The 27,174-nt window shown below is 63.8% G+C and overlaps 4 protein-coding genes across 7 annotated transcripts in view; 2 read left to right on the plus strand and 2 right to left on the minus strand.

Moving 5' to 3' along the window:
• Window positions 1-7,357, minus strand: part of SCAI (suppressor of cancer cell invasion) — a 48,424-nt gene extending 41,067 nt beyond the window's left edge. The window contains exons 1-2 of one of the 2 annotated variants that reach the window (XM_074924032.1): window positions 6,758-7,357; window positions 6,550-6,594 (exon numbers count right to left, since the gene is read on the minus strand). In XM_074924032.1, coding sequence (XP_074780133.1) covers window positions 6,550-6,594; window positions 6,758-6,810 — 98 coding nt within the window. In that variant the 5' untranslated portion in view covers window positions 6,811-7,357. The remainder of the gene's footprint in view (window positions 1-6,549; window positions 6,595-6,757) is intronic. The other variant, XM_074924033.1, reaches the window with a different exon arrangement.
• Window positions 7,358-7,427: 70 nt separating this feature from the next.
• Window positions 7,428-9,342, plus strand: RPL35 (ribosomal protein L35). Its single transcript, XM_074924036.1, has 4 exons — window positions 7,428-7,541; window positions 7,826-7,962; window positions 8,389-8,470; window positions 9,124-9,342. The coding sequence occupies exons 1-4, from the start codon at window positions 7,539-7,541 to the stop codon at window positions 9,271-9,273; spliced, it is 372 nt and encodes a 123-aa protein (XP_074780137.1). The 5' UTR covers window positions 7,428-7,538; the 3' UTR covers window positions 9,274-9,342.
• Window positions 9,343-17,216: 7,874 nt separating this feature from the next.
• On the minus strand, window positions 17,217-25,697 carry OLFML2A (olfactomedin like 2A). Of its 2 annotated transcripts, none has more exons than XM_074923796.1 (8): window positions 25,596-25,697; window positions 21,214-21,507; window positions 20,971-21,078; window positions 20,098-20,283; window positions 19,675-19,936; window positions 19,310-19,543; window positions 18,966-19,151; window positions 17,217-18,745 (listed from the first exon to the last, which is right to left on the minus strand). In XM_074923796.1, exons 1-8 carry the CDS (start codon window positions 25,647-25,649, stop codon window positions 18,144-18,146), a joined length of 1,926 nt encoding a protein of 641 aa, XP_074779897.1. In that variant the 5' UTR covers window positions 25,650-25,697; the 3' UTR covers window positions 17,217-18,143. The 2 variants fall into 2 exon arrangements, with proteins under 2 accessions (XP_074779897.1, XP_074779898.1); XM_074923797.1 differs by lacking the exon at window positions 25,596-25,697 and adding an exon at window positions 22,279-22,381 and having other exon boundaries at window positions 17,218-18,745; window positions 21,214-21,477.
• Window positions 25,698-26,414: 717 nt separating this feature from the next.
• The window catches only part of NR6A1 (nuclear receptor subfamily 6 group A member 1), a 95,981-nt gene continuing 95,221 nt past the window's right edge, over window positions 26,415-27,174 (plus strand). For both annotated transcript variants that reach the window (XM_074923905.1, XM_074923907.1), the window contains exon 1: window positions 26,415-26,538. In XM_074923905.1, the coding sequence (XP_074780006.1) occupies window positions 26,472-26,538 (67 nt within the window). In that variant the 5' untranslated portion in view covers window positions 26,415-26,471. The remainder of the gene's footprint in view (window positions 26,539-27,174) is intronic.

A 27,174-nucleotide genomic window follows, 5' to 3' on the forward strand; every position in this document is an offset into this window, starting at 1 on the left:
CATGCACACGAGCACACACACACACACTGAAAGCTTCAGCCTGCTGGAGCCGGTACTTCAGAGAGGGAATGGCAGGGAGCAGTTACATGTCAGACCATTTAAAATATATGGGGAGGGGGGGGAAAAAAGGAGTCCTTTATTATTCCAGGGTTTTTAGTAAAAGTTGGAAGCAAACACAGACATTTCTCATCCCCAACCACTGTTCACCTCGGGGCACGTCTGCACTGCAGTGGCTGCAGCTCCTCAGACCTACCAAGCTCCTTTTACAGTAGCTGGCTCGAGCACTGCGGGAGGCATCTGCGGGCGGGCTGAGCCCACGCCGGGACCCCTGGTAGGGTCAGCAGTCCAGGAGGGCAGCAATACCCAGGCCCAGCTTACCAGCTAGAGCGTTTCTGTACCAGCTATGCTCACTGCTGGATAAACATGCACACAGAATACACAATGAAAAGGGCTTGGGCAGAGCCCAGGCTTTGGAGACATTTTTTGTTTGAACGCAACAATAAAAAGCAACTGAAAATGTAGCTGAAGAAAGAGAAACAAGGAGCTATTTTATTTAGTTGATAACGCTGGTCAAATCCTGTTCTCTCTGCCTGGATGTTTGCTTGTTTCAAAAGGGCACAAAGGAAAAATGCAGCATGAACTAGGGGGCTGAAAAACTTGTATTCTGTAAACAAATTCCAGTGTGGCTGACTGAAAATCACCTGCAAATGCAACCAGTTCTACTCCTACTGGGAATTCTCCAAGAAAGTATTTTTTTCAACCAAAATGTACCATTTTTACAGCTAACTTGCAAAAGCAGTATAATCTCTAAAGGTCTGGCAAGAGGGAAGACATTTTCTAAAAATAATGAAAACATACAACCCCAGCTGAGCCTGTGGCACCAGCCCACACGCTCGTGCCCAGCCAGCCATCTTCTTTCACAGCGAGAGGAAGCCCCGTCCATGCCCTGCGGATCCTTCCCTCCCCATCACAACCACCCAGCTCTCCCGCCCTGCAAAGGAAACGGCTTCAGCCGTCCGGGGCTCCCCACGCGCCGAGTGGCTGGCCAGATGCCTCCTGCACAACAACTCTCTTCTGTCTGCACTTCCCTTTAACAGATGCCCCAAACGTGTCGCTCTCCTTCAGCTTCCTCAGAGTTCTGAAAATTACTCGCTAGATACTCTTCAGGACCTTTCTCTCAGTACAGCAACACTGGCTACATTGGACAAGTGATTTATAGGCTGCTTGGAGAAGATGGGAGAAGAGGAAACCTGACTGTGTGATTGCATAAACTTTGTTCCCTAAAAAGGGGAAAAGAGAGGGGAGGGGATATATAAGAAAACAAGATAAAAACACGCACACGCAGTTCTCCAGATGCACACTGCTATAGCGAGTGGAAGGGACAGATAGCAGGCACACACAGTTACACAAGAATTTTATTACCGCAAACGTAAAGTTTAGTACTTTCATGGACATGTAAGTTCATTCCTCAGCATACCAGAAGATCTGCAAACACTGTCTCAAATTAAGACCTCGGAGTTAATGTGAGCTGCCACCTCTGCATTACCTTTGACACCTCAGCAGGAACAGTCTCAAGGCTTCCTGCAGGGAAACAGCCAACACCAAACATTCAACTCCATTCCAAGTCAAACGAGTCTGAATATCCAGCATGCAGTGCCAATCCTATTATTTTAGCTTCAAATAAGTCCTTAGTCTACAGAATCAGGCTTTTCATTTGTTTCACGCACACCTTTAAAAATCCTTTTATTGCCTAAAGCATACCTGTCTGTATCCAGGACTGCAGCTTTGGCATCTTTTCTCCCAGAACAACGCGAGCTGCTCATTAACATCACACCATGGAAACAGAGTGTCGTCCCTTCCTGCCTTCTGCATTGAGATCATCTAAGCCACACCTTACCAGCAGAGTCTCCTACGTTCACTATGGGCAGACTCACTTTAAATACAAGAGACATGATATCACCGCGGGATGCATGTGGCCTTTTTCAATTACCTTCATAACACAAAACTTCTGCTTCTCTTCTTTATGTTTCTGCCACTGGCAATTTGTTCCACCTTTGTCCATTCCGCGCCCTCTGTGATCCCTCTTTCACTGCAGTTCATGACCTTTTGTGTATAGGATGAACAAAGGGCAAAGGCTAAAAATGTCATCACAGTTGGGCCTCTGCTCTTCTACTGACTTAACTAGTTTGCTACTAAAAACGAGCTCAAGCTCAAAGTCAGACCAAGGCAGAGTTTCTGGGTCATCGGAGTCCAGGAATCCCCAGAAGACGGTTCAGAAGCAATGTGGAAGGGGACACAAGTGTTTCCTTTCATCCAAACTCAAATCTTGAATCTGCGGTGGTGCCTGCATGCCACCTACATGGTACTTAGCAGTCATTTGTATTGTATGAAAGAGCAATAGAAAAGAGAACATCAGGCTAGCCTCCTCTTGGCAGGGGTGGGAGGGGAAGAAGGGAGATAGAAAAACACCATCAGCTGTGGCGGGCTGTGTGTATTTACATTTCACAAGCTAAACTATTTAGTGGTTTATTTACACACGAAGTTCTTGGAGCAGCTAAAATGCCAGTTGTGTTTTATCTTGATTTTGTGGCACTGCACGTAAGCCACAAAATCATAGGAAGAGACTGCAAATGAGGTATGAGCCTCATACATCTGGAAAAGCACGTAAGCCACTGTGAGAAGGGAGAAAGATTTTGGAAGCACAGGCACAACAAGGGTTGAAATGCATTAGTTATGACAAGCCATCAAAATACAGTCCAGGGACTTGAAAGCAACGATCAAATCACAATACACCAGCTTATGCTGCAGGGAACGCACATCCCAGTATAACTCTCGCAGCCAAGTCAACCTACAGCAAGGCATACCGGGGCCTCAGGTCTCCCCGGGCTGCCCCTCCATGTTAGAGTGAAGAGGGAATTGCAGTCAGCTCCATTTTATGCACATTTGATGGCAAAACGCCAACACAACTGTTGACTGAGCCAAATCTGGGCCCCCTTGAACTAAGCCATCACCTAAAGCAGGGCGGAAAAGCACATGCCTCTTGCATCTAGAGCAGCCAAGTTCCTGAAAAGCATCCGAGTTACAAGATAGATTTTTTTTTTCTTTCTTTACTCAGAAAACAACTGATGTTTTAACTCTTTTGATGTGCACTCATTAATTCAAAACGGAATGACTGCTGTACACTGTAGCGTGATGCTGATGTGATGGAGAGGCTCCTTGCTAGCAAGTCAAATTATTTCCTAGATGGCCCCAACAGCAGCTCTGGGCAGCGTCCGATCCGGAGGGCAGTTACCCTCACACTCTGCACCTTGTCAGCATTCTCAGCCAAGGTGTCCATGGCTGCCTTCCAACTGGAATGGGACTCTGACAAAAGAGAATGCAGTACGAGCTCAGGAAAGCTTTTTGATCCATCCAGCCCACTTCTTCCCTCCAAGTCGGTGTTTGGCCGTAAGCTGCCAGCGCGCTGGGAACGGCCCGGGGAACGGCATCCCTCTGGGAATTCACCCTCCTGAGCAGGAGCTGCTCCTGGGCTGTTCCACTGCCACGCACCAGAGAAATCCCTCTGCTGACTTCTGCTGTAATTATATTTAAAAAATTCAGCTTCTAGTCTGTGTTCCATTATAGTAATAATTAAAAATACTTCAAACGACGAGTCCTCTAAACCTGCTGTTCCATCCAGGCTTTTTGGCATCGCACACTTCCTTTCTTGACTGACATCCTCAGGGAACCAGATTGATGGTTATTCTATTCTATTCCTGTTGCAGGGCTGTACTGCCTTCTCTCAGCACATGTAAAACGCTAGGTAATATTTGTGTTGGCAGCTAACTTACATACTTTAGAGAAACAGACCTCTGTTTGACCCGCCATGCAGCTCCCACACACAATTTGGTCCACTCCTTTAAACCGTTTCCTTCTGCTGCAACACATACCCCCTTCCATACCTCTGTTTCCAGCCTGGTTAAAAAAACTACATATCCAGAAAAAAGCTTATGTGCTTAAAGACAGCAACTCGGCTACGAAAGCCAAGCCTGCAGAATGCTCTTATGCAAGAATACCAAAGAAAATGATTCTAAAGCTTGCATGTACAGGTCCTTGGTTTTCTTCTACAAAGATTGCTTCAACTGAACATTTTTATGAAAAAAAAAAAAAAAATACGAAAAGTTTGGAAAAAAAAAAAAGACATCAACACACAGATTTCTGTGATAAGACTCTGACAGCTGTATCATGCTTTTGGGAGTTGGTGGTGGGGCGTTGGGATTTTCTGTTTAAAATACAGTCACATTTTAGCTATTTAGGCCATAGCATCACCTCAGAATAGGCTTTCACATCAGAACTCTTCCTTCCTTGCCCAAAGCGCACCATGCAGAATAAAAGATAAGCCAAGAAAGTAACGCGTCCAGATGATCGAATGAATTCCCATTATCCATTTATACCGCAGCAGTTTATCAACAATTCCATTTCAGGCCAACAAAGCTAAACCAGAATAAAAGTGATGCAAAAAGAGGCGAAATCTGACTGGCACACGCCAGGGCGAGCGCAGCTGCAGTGCGAGCAAAGGACTGTGCAGTCACATCATGTGACAGGAGCGGCGCTGGCAGCAGAGGAGGGAGAGCTACAGCCCCCGTCCTCCCACCTGCGTAAATCTCTGCCTCCGCTGCACCAGTACGGGCAACACAATTTCGTTTCGATGCAGAACTGGCTCAGGTCATAAGCTTCTCAATGTTTTGAATTGTTATTCTCCATTTCTATTACTTCCCTCCATCAAATAGAACAGGAACACAGAAATGAATAACAATACAGGCAGGCTGGGTGTTCCTCGCACTGCCAAGCGCTTTCAGCATTTTATCACTTGTAGATCTCGCTTCCCAACCAGCACGGTGAACACACAGCACAGGGCTGCTGTCTGTATCGCTCTTACACACAGGGCTTAGCCCAGCTAGTCATCTTTGTGATAAAATCTTCCAATGTTTGTAAGGGACACGGATTGCCAGCTCAATTCTGATGCTGTATTGTACTATGTTTCAAGATAAAACAACGATCGCAATCTCCTTCATAGCACAGCAGAATATTTCTTCTCTACATATAATTTCTATGAATGGTTTTTATATTTTCTGTAGCAAAGAACCTGGCTATCACATTTACATACGCTCTCGGTATTATTTTGGCAGCCCAGAAGCTCTTTGCTTCTCATTAAACGCCTCATTGTTTCTTTCATTTAACATAAATTGTGATCCAATTCATCCAAACATATTAAAACAGACTGACTTATCCAATCTGACAACGAAGCACCTTTTTTTTTTCTACGAACACAACCTACAGTCAGGTGTCACGCGCTTGTTATTGGCTCCCTCGACAGTCTGAGCGAGGGACCATAGGGCTCTTTAGGCAACAGGGTTCACACCGGGTGAGAAGATGCACCAGGCAGTGACCACACCTGCAAACCTCCCCAGCAAGATCCACACCAGGACGACGTTCTGTGATTTCCAAAGGCTGCTACCAACACCGCGGTTCTGGCACCCGCAGGAAGGGTGGGAGAGCACACGCACGCCGGGAGACTCACTTACACCAGCATTTTAGTCATCATATGGTCCAACAGAGCTGCTCTGCCTTAGCTTAGACAAGATGCTGAGAATTACGGATCGCATTTGGGTAGCTCTTGCAAAATCTAACCATTTTTTATATTAAGGGACCCATTTTGCAGGTTGGAGGACTAGAATCGCTTGGCCAAGAGACAGTTTAAGCCTGGAAGCTTGGCGCCTGGTTATTAGAGAAGTGCAACTCAGACTTTAACAAAAACAGGTTCTATTCTGCAGTGGGAGATTGGATCCAGACTCTGAAAACCTGCAGTCTTGATCCTGAATGCTTTATCTAGGGCAGCCTTTGGTTACTGACATTTTTATAGCCAGTAATGGGCAAGAAATTTTGGGGGGATGACACCACATAACAGTCATCCAGCTTCTATCCCCAAGGGCATTTCACATCACCTCTTGCCCAGAGCATTTCTCAGTACAGAAAACATGAATTCGGTGAAGGGGAAGACGCTGAGGTAAAAGTTTAGAACCTGAACACATCCACGCTGATTGTGTGAACTTGCAGCCTGGTTATCCAGCACTGCACGGGCAGCTCGGGTAAAATCCGGGGTGTGCTGGCAACGCAGGAGCGCAGGTCCCTGTCAGAGGGACGCTAAACACCCAGAGCCTCCCCGGCTGGGAGAGGCGAGGTAACCTGGAGGATGGAGAAGTTCACGAGGAGGAGCCGTCGGGGCAATTGTTGCGGGTCCGTCGCCAGCCCAGGCCTAGGCAGCGGCCGCGTCCCGCCGCTCCTGCGCTCCGCTCAGGGCGAAGAGCGGTGAGCGCGGCTCCGCGCAGCCCGGGCACAGGGCCTGGGCGGCCGCCCCGCCATCGCCGGCCCCGCACCGGGCTCAGACCCCCGGCGGAGCCGCGGCTCGTTCCCGAGGGCGCCTGAGGCGGCCGCCGAGCCGGTCCCGCCGCCGGGGGATGCCGCGGCCGCCCCCGCCCGCACCTGCCGCGCCGCCCGCTCCCGCCTTACCTGGCCTTCCGCCTGCGGCAGGGCTTCTCCGCCGGGCCTGGAGCTCTGCGGGGGCGAGACAGCGGTGAGGGGCGAGACAGCGCGGGGGGACGCGCCGCCGCCGGGCCGGGCCTGCCCCGAGGCGCCCGCAGCAGCCGCCGCCGCTCCCGCCCGCCCGCGCCGCCGCCCCGCCCGCTCCCGCCCGCGCCGCCGCCCCGCCCCCCCGCACCTGGAGGCCGGGCCGGTGCGGGGCAGGCGCTGCCGGGCGGCTCCTCTCACCATCCGCGCCGCCGCCGCCAGCTCCCGGGCAAAGCCGCCGCCACCGCCGCCAAGGCTCCGGCTGCGCGGAGCGCGGCTGCCGCCTCACGCTAGTCTGGGCCGGCCTCGCCCCGCCCCTGCCCGCTCCTATTGGGGGAGCGCCCGGGCTAACGGCGAGGCGGCCCTCGGATTGGCGGCGCGGGCCGTCAATCGGGAGCCCCTCCCGCCGGTGAGGCACGGCGCGGCTGCCTGGAGACGGCGGGAGGCGGCGGGCGGCGGCGCCACCGCGCGGGCAGGCCCGGCCCGGCCGGTCCCACCGGGCCCGCTCCGCTCCGCTCCGCTCCGCTCCGCTCCCCGCGGCCACCTGCGCGCACGGCCCTGCCACTGCCCCGCTCCGCCCGCCGTCACATCCCCCGCGCTGCCGGGGTGAGGGCGCCGCACCTCGGCACCGGCCGCGCTCCGGCGGCTGCAAAGCAGGAGGCGGCGGCGGGGGGCGGCAGCACGGAGCCGCCGCGGCGGAGCGGCGCGCAGCAGCCCCCTCCCGAGGCGCCGGTGCCCCGGGGCCGGCGGCGCTGCCCCGCCGCTTCCCCGTCAGCGCCCGCGGGCGGCACCACCGCGCTGCCGCCGAGGGGGTGCGGGCGCGGGCTCCTCCCCCCGCGGGTTGGTAGGCCCCGTCCGGCCGCGCCGCCGCCGCCGCCTGGCCCCGCCCGGCTCCCGTCCCTTCCGCCCCGCCCCGCGCCGGTGCCGACATCATGGTGAGCGCTGCCCCGCCGCGGCCCGCGCAATCCGGCGGCATCCGCGCGGGCGCCGGGCCGCCACCGCCGCGGTGCGGGGAGGGCGCGAGGGCGGGCGGCGCTGGGGGGCCCGCGGGGCGGCGGGCGGCCGCGGGGCGGCGGGCGGCCGCGGGGCGGCGGGCGGCCGCGGGGCGGCGGGCGGCCGCGGGGCGGCGGGCGGCCGCGGGGCGGCGGGCGGCCGCGGGGCGGCGGGCGGCCGCGGCGGGGTCCCGGGGCGGCGCTGACGGCCTGTCCGCCGCCCGCAGGCCAAGATCAAGGCCCGAGACCTGCGCGGGAAGAAGAAGGAGGAGCTGCTGAAGCAGCTGGACGATCTGAAGGTGGAGTTGTCGCAGCTTCGCGTGGCCAAGGTGACCGGCGGCGCCGCTTCCAAGCTCTCCAAGATGTAAGTGAGGTCGGGCCGGGCCCGGCTCGGCGGCGAGGCCCCGGCCCCGGTTAACGGCTACGAGGGGCGCGGAGGAGCTTCCCCGGGCCTGAGCGGGGGCTGGGGGAGCCGCGGCCTCCAGCCGGTGCCGTGCGGGAGCCGCGGCCTGGGGCGGGGGGGAGGCCGCGACGCGCTGTGATCCAGAGGTGCTTTCACCGTCTGGGTGGTGAAACGGGGAAAACAAAGTAGTGTGGAAGAGGAACGGATGTTCGTAGGCTTGAAAATCGGGTTGTGCGCCTCTGCTCGGAGCCCGTTGAGCTGCTGGTGTTTTCCTACAGCGGGTACGAGGGGAGTTACTCGGCTGTAGTTTCGGTACCCCGGGTTTTAAATCCGTGGTGCTTCTCTTCCAGCGTGTCCTGAGCCATGCTCTTGTTTTCCCTCTTGCAGACGTGTGGTGCGTAAATCCATTGCCAGGGTCTTGACTGTCATCAATCAGACCCAGAAGGAGAACTTGAGGAAGTTCTACAAGGTAAGGCCAAACATCGTGCAGAGTGGTCTTTTTTCTCTTGCTCTTTTAAAATACCCAGTTTGTAGGAGGGACCTTATTTTGTAGATTATTACTTAACAGCTTAAAACTCGAGAAAGACTCTATGTTCAGTTTTAAAGTTGTCTGGGTATGTTTCCTTTTTAAATATTATTGCAAGACTATCCTAAATTCTGTACACTTTGTGCAAATGTGCTTTTGCCAGGAATCTTCTGGGCAGCATCACTTCTCTGGTGTGTAGTACACTTACTAGGAGATGCAGTTTACAGAAATGCAGATACTCTCTTTCCTGAGTTGTAAACATTTTTTTTATCCCATTAAGTTTCTATAACTTCTAGAATATTCCCTCTTCGGGTTGGGATTATATAGAGTAGGGAAAGAAGAACTTTTCAAGAGGTGCTGGAAAACTGGGGCTTGTAAGATTGTTACTTAAGCCTGAATCAAAGCTAGCACAACTGGTACAAAAGTCAGAATCAACTCCTGTTTCCCAGCGGTGAGAAGCTCTCTTAAACTTTTAGTTCCAGCAAGAAGCAGCTTAAGGCACTGCTGGTGTCCTTGCAGACAGCTTGGCTCTCTGGGAGCTCCTGCACCCTGTTGCTGCCTGGCAACTGCTCAAACTTGTATATTTTTGCAAACAGGGTAAAAAGTATAAGCCTCTTGATCTGCGGCCTAAGAAGACTCGTGCCATGCGACGCAGATTAAATAAGCATGAGGAGAATCTGAAGACCAAAAAACAGCAGCGAAAGGAACGTTTGTACCCTGTCCGGAAATACGCAATCAAGGCATAAAACTGTAGTGCCCAAAACTCTTAATTGTGTTGGATGAGTATGTCTCATTAAATGGAATTTTGTTTGGAAGCTGTCACTGGTGGTTTTTTTGGTAGTGGTGGGATAAAGAAATGATCAGCTTTATGGAGAAAAAAATGAGAGGCTTCACAGAACGTTTATTTGAACTTTTATTGCTAATGAAAATATTAACTGAACTTGCAGTTTAAGACTATTTTCCCCTTTTAAGAACAGGCACGTGAGTGCAGATCACTGAAGCTGGTCCAACTTAACGTGTAAAAAAGTCTTGAGATTGATTTAAAATGGAAACTTAGTGCGGGTGTTTACAGTGGGCCAGTGTTCATCACTTCAGTAGCTTAAGAGTAAACGCTTAAAAGTTTTTTGTCTTGTGCTGGTGTTTAAGTGTTACAGAGATGAGCTGACTTGCTGAGGCGTTCCGGTGAACTTCACAGAAACTGAAGAATTCTGTCAGCCCTTGCTTTGGATCCTGGCACAAGTATTGCAGCGCCAGAGAGCCCCGGTCTGCCCGGGCTGTCCGTAGGGACACGCAGGTGTCGCTTTTGGATGAGCTGGTCAGACCAGGCCGTCAGCACGCAGCGCTGCGGGGTGGGGAGAGAGGGAGCTCACCTCCAGTTCAGTGCTGGGAAAATGCCAGGGCTGTGATAGTTTCGGGCCCAGTGTTGGTTTTCTGTGTGTGTGGAGACTGGTTGAGGTCAAACGGAATCACCAGACTTGGGAAAAGCTGAACTAGGAGGTTGTTACCTCTAAAGGTCCAGGGCACTCCCTGGTGTGGGGGTTCCACGCTCTCACCTGTGAAGTGCTGAGCTAATTAAACAGTTTGACTTGCCATCCCCCACGGAGCCCCATGGAACTCGGCGATGGAGCTGCGTTTCCAAAGGCCTTTTTTGGTTCTGATGTCAGGAAGAGCTACACAGCGCTGCTGGAGCCTTCGTGATGCCGCGCTCATGGTTTGCGTTAGTGTAGCTAAAACATTCTAACATGAGAAAGTCCCATTAGGGAGTCCTTAGATTGGATCCAGATTCTGTTTAGGAAAAAATATGTTAATTCTGCTCGCTCAATTTAGCATAGATCTGAAGGATTTTTAAGCCTCGAGTTTTAAGCAGGGAGAGCTCTCATTGCGTGTGCTGGAGTGAATTTCCCATATATTGAGCTGTTCGGAGGGATAGCGTTGCGGTGACGCCAGCGCTGGCTCTGTGGTGGCTTTGTTAGGAGCTTAGTGTGGCCCCGAGCGCGATACGTTTGGCAGGGAGGGGGGGCCAGCCTGGCAGCCCTCCAGGCCCCGCGCCGAAGCGGTGCCTGTGCGAGCTGGTCCTGTGGCTCGTGGCCGCGCTCCGTCCAGGCAGGCAGGTTCCGGAACGCTTTGGCCTTGCCCTTTCCCAGTAGCCTGCCAGCAGCAGGACGTGCTTTTCACCTCCAGGAGAAACCGGAGCTGCGGCCCTGCCAGGACCCCGCGGCCACACGCTGCTCTCCCAGGAGCCTGATGCCTGGGAGAGGGGCTGCTCCCCGCTGCCCGGCGTCGGGACGGCCGCAAAAAAGCGTTTGGGCTTCTCTTTTTTTGGAGAGGCCTTGCGTGCTCCAGCTGCGCGGCCGAGGGGAGCCTCGTGGCTCCTGAGGTGGAACGGCAAGCACGGTAACGCTGCCCTCGTGGCCTTCCAGAGTCTGCTCCTGGGTGGCTTGAAAATGGAGACGGGAAGACGGTGGGTGCAGGGCAGAAGGTTTGGTGACTGCCCCAGGGGGTGCCTGAGGGGAAGTAGCTGCTATCTGAAAGGTCTGATTGTTATCAGATCGCTAACGTGCCAGTTACAGCCAGTAACAAAGGGGGAGAAACAAAAAAGGAAAGAAAAACCCTAATGAGCTTGCACTGACCATTCAAGGAGAAGTCACAGGTCTGGATAGCGCCGTCCTGCCCAGGAACACTCACCCTGTGCCCGAGCTGCAGGGACGGGGGAACAGCAGCTGGAAGCCCATACCTCTGAGCACCCTGAAGGCACAACCCGGAGGGTTTCGCTGGTTTTGTGTGTCAGCAGTTCTGCAGGGCGCAGGCGGGCGGAGGGCTTGGGGTTGGGAGGCTCCTCTGGGGGCTGTGCTGCAGCTGCCTGCTGGGGGCAAGGCTCCCTTTGCAGATAACTCAGTTTGTGCTTCTCCAGTATCTAACGGGGGTTTTGGTTACAATCTGCTGGTAGGACAGGAGGGAATGGCCTCAAGCTGCCCAGGGCAGGGTCAGGCTGGCTCTGAGGAAGGATTTCTGTGCAGAAGGGGCTGTTGGGCGTTGGAATGGGCTGCCCAGGGCAGGGGGGGAGTCCCCGGGATCCCTGGAGGGGTTGAAGAGTCGGGCTGAGCCAGCGCTGAGGGATCTGGGGGAGTTGGGAACGGTCAGGGGGAGGGTCATGGTTGGGCTGGAGGAGCTCCAAGGGCTTTTCCAACCCGGATGATTCTGGGATTTTCTTGGAAGTTTTTCTATATGCCCTGCTGAACAGAGAACAGACCGGGGGGTGCTGAGCTCGGTGCCCCCTCGGGCTGCCCCGGGGCGCAGCACTCACTGCCCAGAGGGGGGCTGTGGGCAGCGCGGGCAGCCCCCTCGGGTGAGGGGCTCTGGCCCGGCGCCCAGCCAGCGGGAGAGGGTGGGCGACTTGCCAGGGGCTCGGCGGGGAAGCCGGGGCTGTGCCCAGGAGCCGGCCCCACGCTGGAGCCGAGCGGGTACAGGGGAACAGCTCAAGCTTCGGATTGTGCACGATCCACCGCAGCCGTTTGAGGAGGGAAAGGGGCTTCTGGCACCGCACTGAGTCCTGGGGACGGGTTACTCTGTCCGCCCGTACAGGGTGGCGAAACCAACCAGTCCATCCCTGTCATCAGAGTCACCCTGTGCTGTTAGAGATGTCCCGTGGACAAGCAGCCCTTCAGGTTACTGGGAGCAGCGTGCTGATGGTCTGGCTGGACGCAGAGCGAGGTGATGGCCTTTCCCACAAGCTCCCTCCAGCGTGTGGGTGGGGACACTTGTTCCTGCTGTGAGAGCAAGGTGGGTGCCTGTCCTGGCCTGTGTCCCCAGGTCCCCATCTCCGCAGGGTGTCAGCAGTCAGTGCCAGCTCCCGCTTTACCCGTCAGCCCCGGAGGACGCCGTGTTGCCCCAGCTCCCCGGCAGAAGCTGCTGCTGCAAGCTCTGCAAATCTGTTACAGGGCAGAGCAAAACCAACTAAGAGCAGCAAACATAAGGTAAACGCGCTGGCCCGCAGCCTGCACCCGTGCCAGTGCCAGGTCTGCTCGGGGGGACGTGGAGGAGTTACCGGCGTGGGCACGGGGCTGCCCGGGTGTCAGCGCAGCAGGGAGGGGGACCCCAGCAAAGGGCAACTCCCCCCAGACCCCCCAAGGGCTGCGCTGCCGTCCCAAGGGCCGGCCAGCACTGCGGGCAGCCCATGGGCTCTGCCACCCCCGGGCACGGCGCTGCCTGGGCGCGGGGGGGTGCCGGGGGACCCCGTCACTCTCCTGTGCTGACCCCGCGCAGCAGCCGCCGCCAGCCCCGGGTTTAGCGCTGGTGTTTGCAGAGCGTCGGGGCCTCCGAGGCTCAAACTGTTTATATTTTTCCCTTGTAACTGAAGATGTCCCGCAGCATTGGAGCAGACTTCCCGGGGAAAGCTGTTCTTCAGCAAATAAATAATTTCCAGGGCGGAGATGAGGACGGAGGAACAGCTGCTGGCTGACGACGGGGCACGGCCCAGGGCTGGTGCCACCGCGCAGGGAGCCCTGGCCGCGCGCCCTGGAAAGTGTTCAGCAGGTCCAGATGTTTCCCTCCCCAACCCCCCGGCGCAGCAGGCCCCGGCCAAGGGCGGCTGGTGGCTCTGGGTGCTAGCAGAGCCCGCTCCTGGGCCTGATCCTGCTGCTTGAGCAGCGCTAGAAGGTCTGGGCAGGGGCAGATGCAGGTTGTGCAAGGTCTGGTTGGAGAAGCTTGGGCTCCCCTCCCTCGGCTGGCGTTTGCTGCGATGGACTCACAGCCCAGCTCTTGTGACGCTCCTGGCATCCTCTCGTCCCCTCCCTCCCGGGGAAGGGCTCCTCAGCTGCTCCTGCGCGCTAACGCCGAGGGCTGACCCTGGTTCCCACGCAGGGTGGGACACGGTGCCACGCAGGGCAGGGGGGAGCATGAGAGCACCCACGCACCCTCGGCCATGCCACCCGCTCCCCTCAGGTCCCCGGGGCCCCCGTGGCTGCGTGCGAGCGGCGTCTGGAGCATCTGGCTGCTGACAACCCCCCCGTTGTGAGCGCCGCGTCCCGCCGGCCGGCCCAGGTCTGCCCGGGGCAGCTGCCCTCTCCTCAATGCCCGTTTTGTTGGCCGGGCTGGGGGGGGACTCGCCCCTGCGCTGCCCCGGTCCCGCTGCTCCCATGAATACGGGCAGTGTGGGCACAGGCACTGCGCCCTGCTCCCGCCGTCCTGGGGGCTGCTGGACAAAGGTGGCCCCTGGGCTCCCAGCAGACGGGGCAGCCGCTGCGTGTCGGGGCTCCCCCCCAGCCTGGCTGCGGGTCCGCAGGGTAATGGAGAAAGCCCCTGGTAGGGGCGAGCAGAGCCCGGGCGTGAGAGCGGCCCCCGCGGGGGCTGCCAGGGAAGGGGAGCTGGCAGGGTGCGCCCCACCACCCCGTGGGGCGTTTGGGGTGGTTTGGAGGTGGCAGCGCTGGGCCTGGGCACAGATTGCTGTTTCCACTGGTGAGTGAGTCAGCGGCGACAGTGCCAAGGCCCGCGGGTCCCCTCCCTTCCCTCCGGCCGCCGCTGCCGCCCGGCCCTTTCCCGCTGCTGGTCAAGGTCACGGCCTCAGCGCCCGCGGCCTTGTGTCGCCCCGCAGCTCTGCGGAGAGCGGCCGGGCCCCGCAGCGCCGCTGTGCCCCCACCAAACCCCTCGTGCTGAGCCCCCAGCCCGCCGGCCGCCCGCACTGGCACTGAGCCTCCCGCTGCCGGGGAGGGCCTGGGGACCACTGGGCTCTGCCCTGCCGGGGGGGGGCAGCGCGGGGTCACCCCTGGGCTGCTGGGACAAGGCCGCTGCCTCCCCGGGTACGACTCGGTCCCAGCCCCTGAGAAATCTTTTTCCAGCCCTGGGGACAATCCATCAGCTCTGGTTTTGGTGCGGAGCGGGACAGTGGCCCGGAGGAGGGTGGCGGGTGGGGGCTGCCTCTGCGCCCCGTGCACTGCCCTGTCCCTCCCATGCTGCGGGTCTGTGCTGGGAGCTGCGGGTCTGTGCTGGGAGCAGTGGGTCTGTGCTGGGAGCAGCGTGTCCAGGCTGGGCCCTGCCCTCTGTGCCTGCCCCAGCCCAGACTGGGGGACGGGGAGGGGTGCGGAGGCCCTGCGGGTGGGTTCGTGCCTCAGTTTCCCCCCGCCCGGTTCCTGCAGCCCCGGGGTGCTGGGACGGTGCGTGCGGCGCTGTCTGGGTTGGTCAGGCCTCGCAGCCCGAGCCCCCGCTGCGCTTCCAGGCGCCGCTTCCTCGTGCTTACAAGAGAAGCGGCTCCCGCTGCGAGCGCGGGCCAGGCCGGGGGGCAGCGCTCCAGCAGGTCTGACCCCCGCGCGCCTTTGGGGGAGCCGTGCCCGCCGCGTCCTCCCCGGCCCCCGCTGGCTCGGGGTGCAACGAGCTGGCGGGTCTCAGCGGGGACGCGCCCGTCCAGCCCCCGGACGAGGACCGGGGATGTCGGTGCACCCTCGGCGGGTGCCAACCGGCTGCGGGCAGGGACGGGCCCTGGCTGGGATGCCACCCGGCGCGGGGCGGGTGCCGTGCTCTCCCCACTGTGCGTCCTGCCCCCCCCGAAGGCTGGTTGCCCCCCCGGGCTCTCCCATGGCCCCGCGGCGGCTCTGGCCTGTGCCAGCCCCACGGCACCGGGGGGGCGGCTCAGCGGCCAGGAACGAGGCAAAACCACCAGAAAGCAACCGACTCTGGGGAGTCACTGAGGAGGAGGCGGGTGGGGGGGGATTAGGGCTTCATCGAGGGGCCGGCTGGGCCCACCCGGGGGGAGTTTTGGATTTTTGGAGGCAGGGCGGAGGCACCAGCACCCACCTGCCTGGATGGCCTTGGCTGCCCTTCCGCGGGTGCCACGCTGCCGTCACGGGGGCCTCGGGCACCGCAGCCCCTCAGCATCCCCGTCTCAAGCTTCATTTGCTGCTTGCTGCTGAACTGAGAGATTTTAATCTTTTAATCACGTTATGAGCCGAGGTGGTGCCGGCCACGCACAGGAGGAATGTCTGGAAGTCAGCAGCGGCTGACGCGGCGGGAGCCCATCCTGCCCCCACCCACCGGTCCCCACCACGTCCAGCTTGGGGACCCCCGTTCTCCCCAGCCCCCCTTGTCCTGCCAGGAGCCGGCATCAGGGACCAGGGACCATGGCCAGGAGCGGGCCAAGGACAAGGGGCAGCTGGCAAAGGGCTGCTGGGGCTGGAGCTCCCCCCCTCACGCCTCCGACCCGTCCCGGGTGCAGCGGGAGGAGGAAGGTCCCTGCGTGTCCCAGAGCCACCCAGTCCGGCTGCGGGTGCAGCCGCGCTGCCACGGGGATGGGCTGGGGGGGCCTCGGAGCAGGCGCTGGGAGGCGTTTCCGTGGGCCCGACCCGAGGGGCGATTCCCCGACACCTGAGAGCGGAGAAGGGGGATCAGGGTGACTTTACATTGAGAAAAAGCCGTGGAGCGGTGGGGGGTCCGGGAAGCCCGAAGGAGCGGCACAATAACCCCACCAGGAAACAAAAGCCGCTTTGTTTTTGCTCGCTGCTGGTGTTTTGTCGGGGTGGGGGGGAGCCGGGGGCCGCTTTCACAGTGCCCCCGCCCCAGCTTTTACAGTGCTGGAGCTTCCACAGCCCGTGCTGCTGCCGCACGGCCCCGCGCTGCCGAGAAACCCTCCTGCGGCTGCAGGGTGCTGCTATCCCGCATCCCCCCGCATCCCCCCGCATCCCCCTGCCTGGTTCTGCATCCCCCCCATGCCCCACATCACTCCGTGTCACCCCTCCCCAGCTGTGGGGACCTGCAGTGGGATGGGGGGGGGCTGGGGAGCCCAGCTGCAGGTTCTGGGGACGAGGCCAGGCAGCCGGGGGGGGGCAGAATGTATTTCACGAAAGGTCTGTCGTGTGGCACGATTAAAGCTGCTGGTTATCACGGGGCTGGCGGCGGGGAGGGGCAGGCTCGGGAGACCCCACGGCCGGGACGAGGTGACGCTGCCCTTCGGCCACGCGGGTTTCATTCCCCCCTTCCCTGTGTTTTCTCCCGAGGGGGGTCCCGCAGCCAGCCCGGCGCAGCGAGGCAGCCCCCGCCGAAGAATAACAAAGCCCTGGAATCAGAGATGTGCTGGGAGTTTACTTTACCGCAAAAAAATGTCAGAAATCCGTATTGTTTGGACAGGGATTTGCTGGGGATCGGTAGATAAAAGCCTGGCAGGGACCCAGCTGGGGGGGATAAAGTCAGCCAGCTCCTTTCTGGTGGTGGGGCGGCCAGCGAGGGCGGCACCCGCGGCGGCGCGGGGGGGCTCGGGCCCGAGGCACGGTCGGTGCCTCCGGGAGCCAGAGCAGGGCCTGGGCCTGGGCTCAGCGCGGGGCTGGGGAAGAGGGTCCTGCGGCTCCCGGGCTGCGCCAGGCTGCCCCGCACCAGCCTCGAGCCTTTCCAGCGGGGAACATCTCCGCCGAGGCGGCACCCCGGGACGCTGCGCTCGGCGCCCGGTGTCGGCTCCACGGCCCGACGGGACCCCCGGCCAGCACCGAGGGGCAGGAGCTGGGCTGCAGGGGCTGCTTCCACCCCTCGGGGCCCCCAGCGCCTCCACACTTGCCAAATTTTGCAGCAGAGTCGAGGCAGCTGGTCCCGCCGTGCCCATGCTCAGCTGCTCTCCTCTCCCCTCCCCGCTCCCCCCGGCCGCAGGACTCAGCTCCCGCCTGCTCCGGCTGCAGCTCGGAGCTGGAAACACCAAATCCCAGCGGCGGGTGCTGCTGGGGGCACGTGGGGGGGTGCCCTCCCGGTGTGCCAGCAACCCCTGGGCACAACTGGCCCCGAGATGGGGATGGGGACAGGGACAGGGAGCGCCTGCCCTGCCCGCTCCTGCCTGCCTGGCTTTGGGAGAAACGACAGCGCACGCAGCCCGCTTTCACTTCTGTTATTTTTTTAATACTGTTCACGTCTAAAATGACCAAACCCAAGCCAAGCGCTCCTGGCCCCTCGCCCTGCCTTAGGTGGAGAGCAGAGCCCGCAGGCTCGGCCGTGCACACCTGCTCCCTGGCGGGGCTGGGCGCTGCGGGCAGGCTGCGCTGCGCCTGCTCCGCGAGAGGGGCTGCGGGCAGCTCTGGTGAACGCGTTTAAATAATAAGCTAATGAGCGGCAGAAGCAAAAGCATCTTAACCACGTCTCCTAAAATAGCGCTCGGCAGCTGCTCCTCCCGCCCCGGCAGCGAGGGGACCCTGCCCAGCCTGCGGCGGCTCGGGTAAGCGCGGGGTCACGCGGGGTCACGCGGGGTCCAGGGGGTGCGTGGGGTGCGGTGGGTGCTCAGCCTGGGCGCAGCGCCAGCGGGTGCTCGGTGTGGTGGGGAGGGCGGGTGCTGCCTCCTCGCCGGCGGCGCGGACCCAGCTGCCCCCCGGGGTTGGGCTCCTCTCCCGCGTCCCCGGGAAGGCGACGCCAGCTGAGCCGCCGGCCCCGGGGCGGCCCCCCGGCCCCAGCGGCCACCTTGTCGTGGCTGGGGGCTGGGCTGACCCGCACCCCCTGCCCCGCGAGGCAGCGGGCAGGGTGCGGGGGACTGCGGAGGGTTCTGGGGTGGAAGCCGGGCTCTGGCAGCAGCCCTGGCCCAGCTGAGTGCCGGGGCCAGGCCACGTCGGGGCAGGGCGGAGGGTGGGCGCAGGGGTGCGGCCGGGGGCCGGCCGGGCGCTCAGACCACGAAGCGGAGCCCGTACGTCATCTGATGGCCGTTGTCCCAGGCGTAGAGCACCTTCTCCTTGGGGTTGTAGTCGACCTGCGTGGTGAAGGCGTAGTGGTTGAGGAAGGGCAGCCGGAGCTCTGCCTCCGTGTCCGTGTGCGTGTCGAAGGCGTAGGAGATCTGCCCTTCCTTCTGGCTGTAGGTGTCCACAGCGTAGAGGATGCCGCAGATGATGAAGCAGTTCCCGTAGCTGTTGCGCTTCAGCCCCGTCTTCCAGGTGGTTTCCCTGCGCACCGAGAGGTCCCCGGGGTCGAGCCGGCTCAGGACGATCACCTCCTGCTGCGAGTAGTCGTAGTCCACGGAGGGGTAGATGACCCAGAGCCCGCTCTCGTCCACGGCGAAGTCGATGTCCGAGTGGCCCCTCCACTTCCAGGGCGTCGTGTCCTCGTACACCACGTCGTGGAGCAGCGCCCAGCCCGCCACGTACCGCTCCTTCAGGTCGTACTTGATGATGTTCTTGGTGAAGGCGCGGTTGTAGTAAAAGGCCCCCCGGTACACCACGTGCCCGGTGCCGATCCAGTTGTAGGGCAGCTTGTAGAGGTTGCTCCAGCGGCCTGGGGGAGGGTGGGCGAGGCGTTGGGACCCGTCACAGCACGGGGCCCCCAAGCATGCCAGCAGTGGCGGGGGACTTGTATCCCCCTCGCTGCCCCAGAGGTGCTCCCCATCAGCTGCCCACCACCCCAGGGCCTGGCCCAGCTGGCGTCGCACGGCGCTGGGCACCCACCCAGGTGGAGCGGGGGGGTCCCTGCGCCTGCTCAGCCGCCAGCCCCTCACCCTGCTTGAAGTTGTCGAGGCTCCTGAACTCCACCAGGCTGTTGCCGTAGTAGTAGTTGGTGACGTAGATGCGGTCATCCTTGGCCGCCGGGTCCTTCATCCAGGCCCCCTCGTTGCGCCCGTAGCTGTGGTGCTCCATGGGGGGCTCCACCGACTCGATGGTGCCTTCGCACTCCACCTCCTTCACTGGGTACCGAGGAGGAGGAGGAGGAGGAGGAAGTCTTACACCTGCCCCGGGCAGCCTGCCCGCCCCTTCGCCAGGGCAGAGCTACCGCAGGCCCAGCCTGGCCACGGATGCCAGGACCACCAGGGTGGGTGCCCCCTCCCAGCCCCCTCTCACCCACCTCTGTTTGGCGTTTCGGGGCCCCCGGTGCCATCAGCCCCCTGCCCGAGGGCGGTGGCGGGGGGGCTGCGGGCGGTGGTGCGGGGGGCCGGGGCGGTGCTGGGCGCAGCCGTGGTGCTGGGCACGGGGGTCTCTGCCCTCATGACGGCTTGGACCAGGGTCCCCTCTGCGGGGGGGGGCGGGGGGCCCCTCTCCTCCTGCCGCTCCGGCGCAGCCGCCCCCCTCGCGGGGCTCTCTGTGGGGGGATGAGCCGGGGGGTCGGTGTGTTGGCGGGGGCAGCCCCTGGCCCTCCGTCCCGCCGAGCAGCACCACGGCAGGAGGGTGCCCCCAGCCCCCCCACACCCCTGCCCCATCCCGGGGACTCACCGCGGCTGCCGGCCGCCCCCTCGGCCGCCCCCGCCTGCCCGGCCTTGTAGTAGGTGATGCCCCGGACCACGGTTTGCTGGTGCGATGACGGTTTGGGCTTGGGCGTAGGCTGCAACCCCCCCCTGGCCTTCACGTTGTCCCTTTTGGGCTTCTCGGGCTTCAGCTGCTTCTCCTTGGGAGCCCGAGGGGCCGCCCTGTCTCCCAGTGCCTTGCGGGTGCTGGGGTACCGTCCTGCCTCCTTCTCTCGGCCGCCCGCCGTGTCCTGGGGGGCAGAGCCCGGTCAGACCCCCTCCCCTCCCCTCCTCTCCCACCCCGGAGCTGCCAGCACCCACCACAAACCCCGGGGAGCTCAGCTCTGCCCCGCGGCAGGAGGAGCCCCGCGGCACCGGCCGTGCCTGCGAGGGGCTGGGCCCCCAGGGGTACCTGCGCCTTGCTCTCGGGGACGGCGGCAGCGTCCTTCTGCAGCAGCTGGTAGCCCAGGTTGGAGATCTCCTTCTTGATGCTGATCATGATGTCGGAGTAGTTCTCGTAGCGTCTCATCTGGTCGGTGAGGTGCAGGACGCTCTCCTTCATGAAGTCGTTCTCCCTGCTTAGGTTGGTCTTGATGGTCTGGAGGGGAGCAGAGGTGTGGAGGGGAGGAGGGTCTGGAGCCCAGTTTGGGGAGCCCACGGCACCCCGAGATGGTCCCAAGCAGCCCGAGGGGTCACGCTGCGGGGATGGTGCCTGCTGGAGCTCACAGAATCCCAGAATCATCTCGGCTGGAAAAGCCCTTGCAGCTCCTCCAGCCCAGCCATGACCCTCCCCCTGACCGTTCCCAACTCCCCCAGATCCCTCAGCGCTGGCTCAGCCCGACTCTTCAACCCCCCCAGGGATCCCGGGGACTCCCCCCTGCCCTGGGCAGCCCATTCCAACGCCCAACAGCCCCTTCTGCACAGAAATCCTTCCTCAGAGCCAGCCTGACCCTGCCCTGGGCAGCTTGAGGCCATTCCCTCGGGGCCTGGCACTGGCTCCTTGGCTCCAGAGACTCACCCCCCCTCTCTGCCCCCTCCTGGCAGGGAGTTGCAGAGGGCCAGGAGGTCTCCCCTCAGCCTCCTCTTCTCCAGACTGAACCCCCCCAGTTCCCCCAGCCGCTCCCCAGCAGACCTGTGCTCCAGACCCTGCCCCAGCTCCGTTGCCCTTCTCTGGCCACGCTCGAGTCATTCAATGGCCTTTTTGGGGTGAGGGGCCCAAAACTGAACCCACTCAGCAAGGGGTGGCCTCCCCAGTGCCGAGCCCAGGGGTAAGCAGCTCACTCACCTCCTCCAGCGTGTTCATCTGGGCCACCACCTTGCTGATGTAGGAGTGCACCTTCATCAGGTCCATGCTGTAGAGCGTCCCCTCCAGCAGGTCCACCATGGACTGCAGCTGCCGAGGGAGAGAAGGATTTCATTTTCTTGCCCTCCCGCACCGCTCCATGGCCCCGCGGGCTGGGCAGCGTGGGCTGCGCGTGGGGAGGGGGTCTCTGGCCCCAGCCCCCGGCCCCGCCACACCTGCAGCTACCTTGAAGAGCTCGGGCGCCTGCTTCTTCAGCTTCTCCATCTTCCACTCGTTCTCGCAGGGGTTGAGCGAGGAGGGGGGCGCGGTGCAGGAGCACTTGCAGTCGGCGCCCGAGCTCACCGTCTCCACCGTGTAGAAGTCCTCCACGCGCGCGCTGCCGCTCCTGACGCGGCTGCAGGCGTCCTTGCTGAGCGGCCGCAGGATGCACTTGCAGCGGCAGTCGGAGCCCTCCGAGGTCATCCGGACCTGCTCCCCCTCGCCCAGCGCCTGCGGGGACGGGCCGTGGTGGGGCGGCCGCTGGGCCGGGTCCCGCGTGGCCCCGATGCCCCGACAAGCCACCACGGCCGGCTCCCTCTCTGCCGCACGCCCACAGGCCTCCCTCCACCCCTGGGGCTCCCGGTCGTGCCCCGTGGGGCATCGTCTGGCCCAGAGCACCCTGTCCCACCCCCCCGCGCCGGGGTGATGGTGACAAAACCCGGGCAGCCGCTCGCCCCAGCAGCCGCCAGAGCGTTTTGGGCTCCAGGTACGTCGGTCCTATCTCTGTAGCTGTTTCCCAGCCTCCAGCAAGAACCAAGTGAGCAGGGACAGGGCGAGGAGAGCCAGAAGCGTCTCTGTGCCCCCGCAGCCCCCAGCCCACACAGGGACCCTTGTTCGTGGTGACATGCAGCCCCCGGGCGAGCTCGGCCCCTCCAGACGCCGCAGTGCCCCGAGGCACACGGCTCAAGGACTCCCTTGTTTCCACACATGGCCCTGACTCAGGCCACAGAGCCCAGGGTGCTTTCCAGCCGGTTTCTGCAGACAAGGAGCTGTTTTCCCCCCGCTGTGCTCAGAACAGGGCCGCGGTGCTGCTCGCCTGGCAGGACGGGGAGCTGCGTCCCCCTCATCCCCTGCCAGTGGCTGTGCACCCATGGGGGACGTCTGGGCTGTGGGGAGCGCGGCCGGGCTGCGCTGGGTGCCCCGGGTGTGGGAAAGCGCCTGCCCCGAGCACCCAGGAGGGTGGGACAAAGGGGGGAGGCGGCGCGGTGACCCCAGAGGGAGAGGGCTCTGCCCGCAGGGACTCTGACTCACCCTGGGAATGGTGGCAGGGCTGGGAACTCAGTTCAGCTCTGGCTCTCCCATCCTGCCCCGGAGCACAGCGCGGCGTGGGAAAGGGCAGAGGCCCACAGGGCCGATGTCCTGCCTGCGGGCAGCACCCACGGCCACGCAGGCACCGTCCTGCCCGCGCCCAACCGGGCTGACGCGCTGGTGGCACCTGGGCAGCCGCTTTCCTGGGCAGCGCACACCTGGCAGGGACCCCCAGACCCCCCCAGCCACAGCCAGGGGCTTCCTTCCCTAAAGCAGCAGCAAAACCTCCTGCATTTTGCATTTCAAAAAAGCCTCTCAAAGGGAAACCAAGATCCTGCTGGCTGGGAGGAAAACACCAGGCGGCTGAGAGGGCTGTAAATGGAACAGGATCTAATCAAGCTCTCGGCAGGGAGCAGCGGGGCAGGGAGCGGGATCCCCTCCCCACACACCACCTCTCCAGGCTCTCGCACCTCCCTGGGGCCCCCTGACCTCCCCATGGCCATGCCGGCACTTGTGCAAACAGGCAGGAGGATTCACAGCCCGGCCATGAGCTGCTGGCCCCCCCGCACACACCCGGGCATCTCCCCGGCCCCCGAGCTGGGCCACTGTGGTCGGCACAAGCTCCGTCCCTCCATGTGCTCAGCCTGGCACGAGGGCCCGGTGTGCCCCGTGAGCCCCCACTGGAGTCCCCAGCCAGGGTCCCCCTTTCCCGCAACACCCCGAGCACCAACCCCCGGTGAAGCTGCCACAGCCGCAGCGCATCGGGGGACGCGCTGCAATCCTGCCCACCCCCAGCACCTCCCGCAGCCTCTGCCCGTGCTGGACGCTCGTTCCCGGGGGAGCAGCCGGCCCCGATGCGCGTCCCACGGTGGGGGGGATACACGGCTGTCGCGGGGGCCCCGCGTGTCCCGCTGCGGTGGGGCACGAACAGGCTGGAGCCAAGCGCAGCGAACGCGCCCCGAGCAGCCCCACAGCGCCTGTTTATGGTGCGCAGCACACGGGGAAGGGGGGGCCCGGCAAATGGAGGCTCCCCCGCAGCACAAAGGGGCAACCTCTTCCCCAGAGACCTGCCGGGGTCAAGCCGTTTCCCTCCCACGTCCCGGCAAGCGGCCCCCGGCCAGGGCAAGGCGAAGCCTCGCAGGCGGGCGGGCGGGCGGGCGGGCAGCCAGCGGCCCAGGGGCCCGGCAGTCGCTTTTGTTTCGCGGCCGCGCAGCAACAGAAAAATCTGCTCACCTCGGGTCGAGGTGCGAGCGGAGGCTGCGGGGCCGGGGGGGGGGAGACCGGCTGCCCCTTCCCGGGCGCTGCGTGCGCCTCGCTGCACACCAGCCGGGGCAGCCGCCTGCCTTCACGCAGGGTTGGAACGTAAAACCTTGTTCTGCCTTTTAAACGGCTTCCTTAAACAGGAACCGTATGTTCTATTAATACAGAAAAGGTTATAAACAAGGAAGTCTTAAAAAAAAAAAGGCCCCCGCGCGGGCTGTTCTGCGAGGGTCACGCCGCCTTGGTGCATCGGCCGGTGTCCGTGCTGTGCCCCGACCCCCCGGGGGACAGCCCGCACCCCCCGACACAGAGGGGACCCACCCCCCGACGGCGTGCGGGTGGGCCGGGGCGCGGGGGCACGAGGCAGCCCCTGCCGAAGGCCGGCACGCCGCACGGGCTGCTCCACGTGGGCAGCTGACGGCTCCCCAAGAAACCTTCGTGGGGGTTCTTACCCTGAACCCCCGCCCCGCTCGCTGCAGACCCTGGCCCAGGGTGCAGGCGGGCGGGTGCTGCCCCTCCTCTGGAGCCGGGTCCCCGCTCCGCGGCGGGGGTGGGCACCCACGGCTGGCGTGGGGGAGCGCTGCCCGCGCCCCGCGCCGCGTTTCCTCGCTCCCCGTTTCACGGGCCGGGTGATTTTCCCAGCGCCGTCTCGTTTCTGGGAGCTCTTGCAAGAGCGTCCGCGTGAGCCCTGAGTTTGCGCCGTGATTTGGGGAAAGCGGGACCTTTGACAACGAACCGGGGCCAGCTTTCAGGCTGTCCCTCGCTGCCGGGGGACTTGTCTTGGGGGACAACACGCCGCGCTGATAAGCACATCGGCCCGCCGCCGCGCCGCTCGCACAGCTGCTGGGCGGCATGTCCCCGGCACGGGAGGGGAACCATGGCACCCTCCTCTTCCTCCTCCTCCCTGCCCTGGCACAACACGTTAAGCCCGGTGTGCGGGGAGCCGAGGCGGAGCGGGGCTGGCGGAGCCGGGCCGTGGCTGACGGTGGCCAAGCCCCGGGCGCTGGCACTGCCCGGGTGTCCCGTGTCGGTCGCGGGGACTCGACCACGCGAAACGCTTGTGCGGTGCAGGAATGGCCACGGCCGGGACCGCACCCCAACGGCGGGAGCCCCAAACACCTCCGAGCGCGGCGGGGAGCCGCCCCGGGAGCGCAGCGCAGGGCGCTCTGGCCACCACTCCCGAGCCAACCGTTGCCCACACCAGCTGGGTTTTCATCTCCTTCCTTCCACCAGATGACTCGGAAAATCCTGGCTTTTCCAACGCTTTGGTGATCCTGGCAGCGGTAGCCCCGGGGGCGGGGGGGCTGCTCCCACCCTCTGGGCCGGGTCCCGTGTCCCCGCTCCGGCCCCGCGGGGTTGGAGCCGTGGGGGTCGCTGGCACCGAGGGCTCCTGGCTCCCACGCGCCGCCGCGTCCCGGGGCAGCCTCGTCCGGCCGGTTCGCTCCGCACCGGGGAGCTCGTCACCCCCACGCCGGGGCCTGGGCCCCCTCCGACCCACCGAGCAGCCCCGGACCTTCCCTCCGCCCAAACCCCCGCGGCCCCAGACCCGCACCGGCCCTCCCTGGGAACGTCCCACGCTCCGGGGCCCGGGCTCGGTGTTGGGGGGGCTCTGCCGGCTCCCCCCGCCCCGCTCCACCGGGGCTCCCCCCCCAGCGGGAGCTCACCGGGGCATCGCTGCCCCGAGATCCGTCAGCGCGGGCAGCCCGGGGCCACGGCCCTCGGTCCCGGGCGCAGGCTGCGGTGCCGGTGCCAGCCCGGGGCGCCCCGCTCTGCCCGCGGGGGTGCCGGGGGGGCTCGGGCACCCCCGCCGGCTCCTCTCGCTGCCCGTGTCGGTGAGCCTGGAGGCGGCGGCGGGCACCACCGGGCCGCGCTCCCGCCCGGGCCGCCCCGGGAACCCCCCCCCGGGAACCCGCCCGCCCCGACGGCGCCGGCCCCGCAGGGAGAGGCGGGGGGGGGGGGGGGGGGGGCGCTGCCCCCGCCCGCTCACGGACACCCGGAGGGGCGCGGCGGGTGGGCGCACCCCCGGTCCCGATCCCGGTGCCGGTCTGGCCGGTGCTTACCGTGGCCGCGGCCAGCGCCGGGAGCAGCAGCGCCGGGAGCAGCAGCGCCCGCATGGCGAGAGCGGCGCCGAGCGCCCGCACCGAGCGCCCGCTCCGCCCGGCCCGGCCCGGCGGCGGGGAGGAGCCGCCCGCCCGCCCGCCCCGCCCCGTCCCGTCCCGTCCCGTCCCGTCCCGTCTCGTCGCAGCGGCGGCACCGGCCCCGGGAGCGGCGCCGACTTGCCCGGGTGGAGGGGGCCGGTGCCCGCCTCGGGGCCTTCCGAATTTTCCCGGTACCGGGGCTGCCCGCTGGCCCCGGATGGCGCGCTCCGGTATCCCGGGCTGCCCGGTGCCCCGTGCCGGGGCTGCCCGCTCCCTCCCCGGTCCCCCCGGTGCCCCTTTCCCAGGCCGGCCGATCCCCACCTCCGTGGAGGCGGGTGCCCCGGGCGGACCCGTCCGGTCCGGTGTGTGTGTCCCCCCAGGCCCGCCCGGTTTCCCCTCTCCGGGGCTGCCCGTTCCCCGTGTCGCGCGGGTCCCTCCCGGTGCCGCGGGCAGCGCTCGGGCTCGGCGGGCGGGTGCCCCCTGTCTCCCTCCCGGCCCTGTGCGCCGGCCCGGGGGGGGAACGGGCGCGGCCGCCGGCCCCGGGGCGATGCCGGCGGGGTGCGGGGACCGGCGGGGGGCGTGGCCTGCAGGGGGCGTGGCGTCCCCGCGGGTACATCCGGGCGGCGCGCGCGGACTACGCTTCCCGTGGTGCCCCGCGGCAGGGCGGGGCGGCCCGGCCCGTGCGCGCCGCCCGCCGCGGCGGCTCTGGCTGTCAGCAGCGCCCGGAGCGGCCATGGGGCAGCGCGGCCGCCGGGGCCCCTGAGACCCGCCGCGCCCCGGCGCGGCCCCGGCGCCGCCATGGAGCTGGAGCCGCCCGCAGAACTCCCGGAGCCCCGCGCCGCCGCGAAGGGGCCGCCCCGCAACGGTGAGTGGAGCGCGGGGTCCGGCCCGGCCGCCCCTCAGGGCCGGGGAAGGGCGAGGCGGGGGGGGGGGCGGCCCTGCGGCGCGGGCAGGGCCGGTAACACGGGGCGCGGGACCGGGGGCTCCGCCAGCCGCGCCTCGGCCGCCCCACCGGGGGCGGTGTTGGGGCTGGGAACGGGGGAAGGAGAGAGCGGGGGGGGGGGGCGGCTCCCGGCGGCCGCAACTTTCCGCGGTCGTGGGGCACAACAAAGGGCCGCGCCGGCCGGCGCGTGCTGCCCGCCCGGAGCCGCCCTGCCCGCCCTGCCCGCTGCCGGGGGTCCCCGCCGCCCGCGCTGGGGCTCCGCGGGACGCGCCCCCTCCGCCGCCGGCCGTAGCGGGGAGAGCGCGGGGCGTCCCCGCTCGTGAGGAGCGTCCCTCCGCCGCCCAGGGGCTCCCTGCTGATTTGCCCTTTCTCAAAAAAAAAAATTATAAAAGGTCTTTTTCTAAATCTTGTGTATCGCGGCTGAAGCCGGAGCGCGCCCCGCGTGAGGGCGAGGATCGCGGCGGGGCTGCTCCACGCGTGTGTCCCGGGGCGGGCGCGCTCGGTGCCACCTCCCCGGTACCGGCGGGTCCGCGCTGCGGCTCCCCCGCCGCTGGCACC

This window comes from Athene noctua, chromosome 20 (assembly GCF_965140245.1).
Source record: "Athene noctua chromosome 20, bAthNoc1.hap1.1, whole genome shotgun sequence".
Lineage (NCBI taxonomy): Eukaryota > Metazoa > Chordata > Aves > Strigiformes > Strigidae > Athene > Athene noctua.

Bases quoted from the DNA above. Each gene is read 5' to 3' on its own strand.
- RPL35 (XM_074924036.1), top strand. The intron at 7,963-8,388 runs GTAAGTGAGGTC...TCCCTCTTGCAG, and splicing joins GCTTCCAAGCTCTCCAAGAT to ACGTGTGGTGCGTAAATCCA. The intron at 8,471-9,123 runs GTAAGGCCAAAC...TTTTGCAAACAG, and splicing joins ACTTGAGGAAGTTCTACAAG to GGTAAAAAGTATAAGCCTCT.
- OLFML2A (XM_074923796.1), bottom strand. From the start codon at position 25,649: ATGCGGGCGCTGCTGCTCCCGGCGCTGCTGCTCCCGGCGCTGGCCGCG. The intron at 21,079-21,213 runs GTAGCTGCAGGT...CTCCCTCGGCAG, and splicing joins AGGCGCCCGAGCTCTTCAAG to CTGCAGTCCATGGTGGACCT. The intron at 19,544-19,674 runs GTGAGTCCCCGG...ATCCCCCCACAG, and splicing joins GGGGGCGGCCGGCAGCCGCG to AGAGCCCCGCGAGGGGGGCG.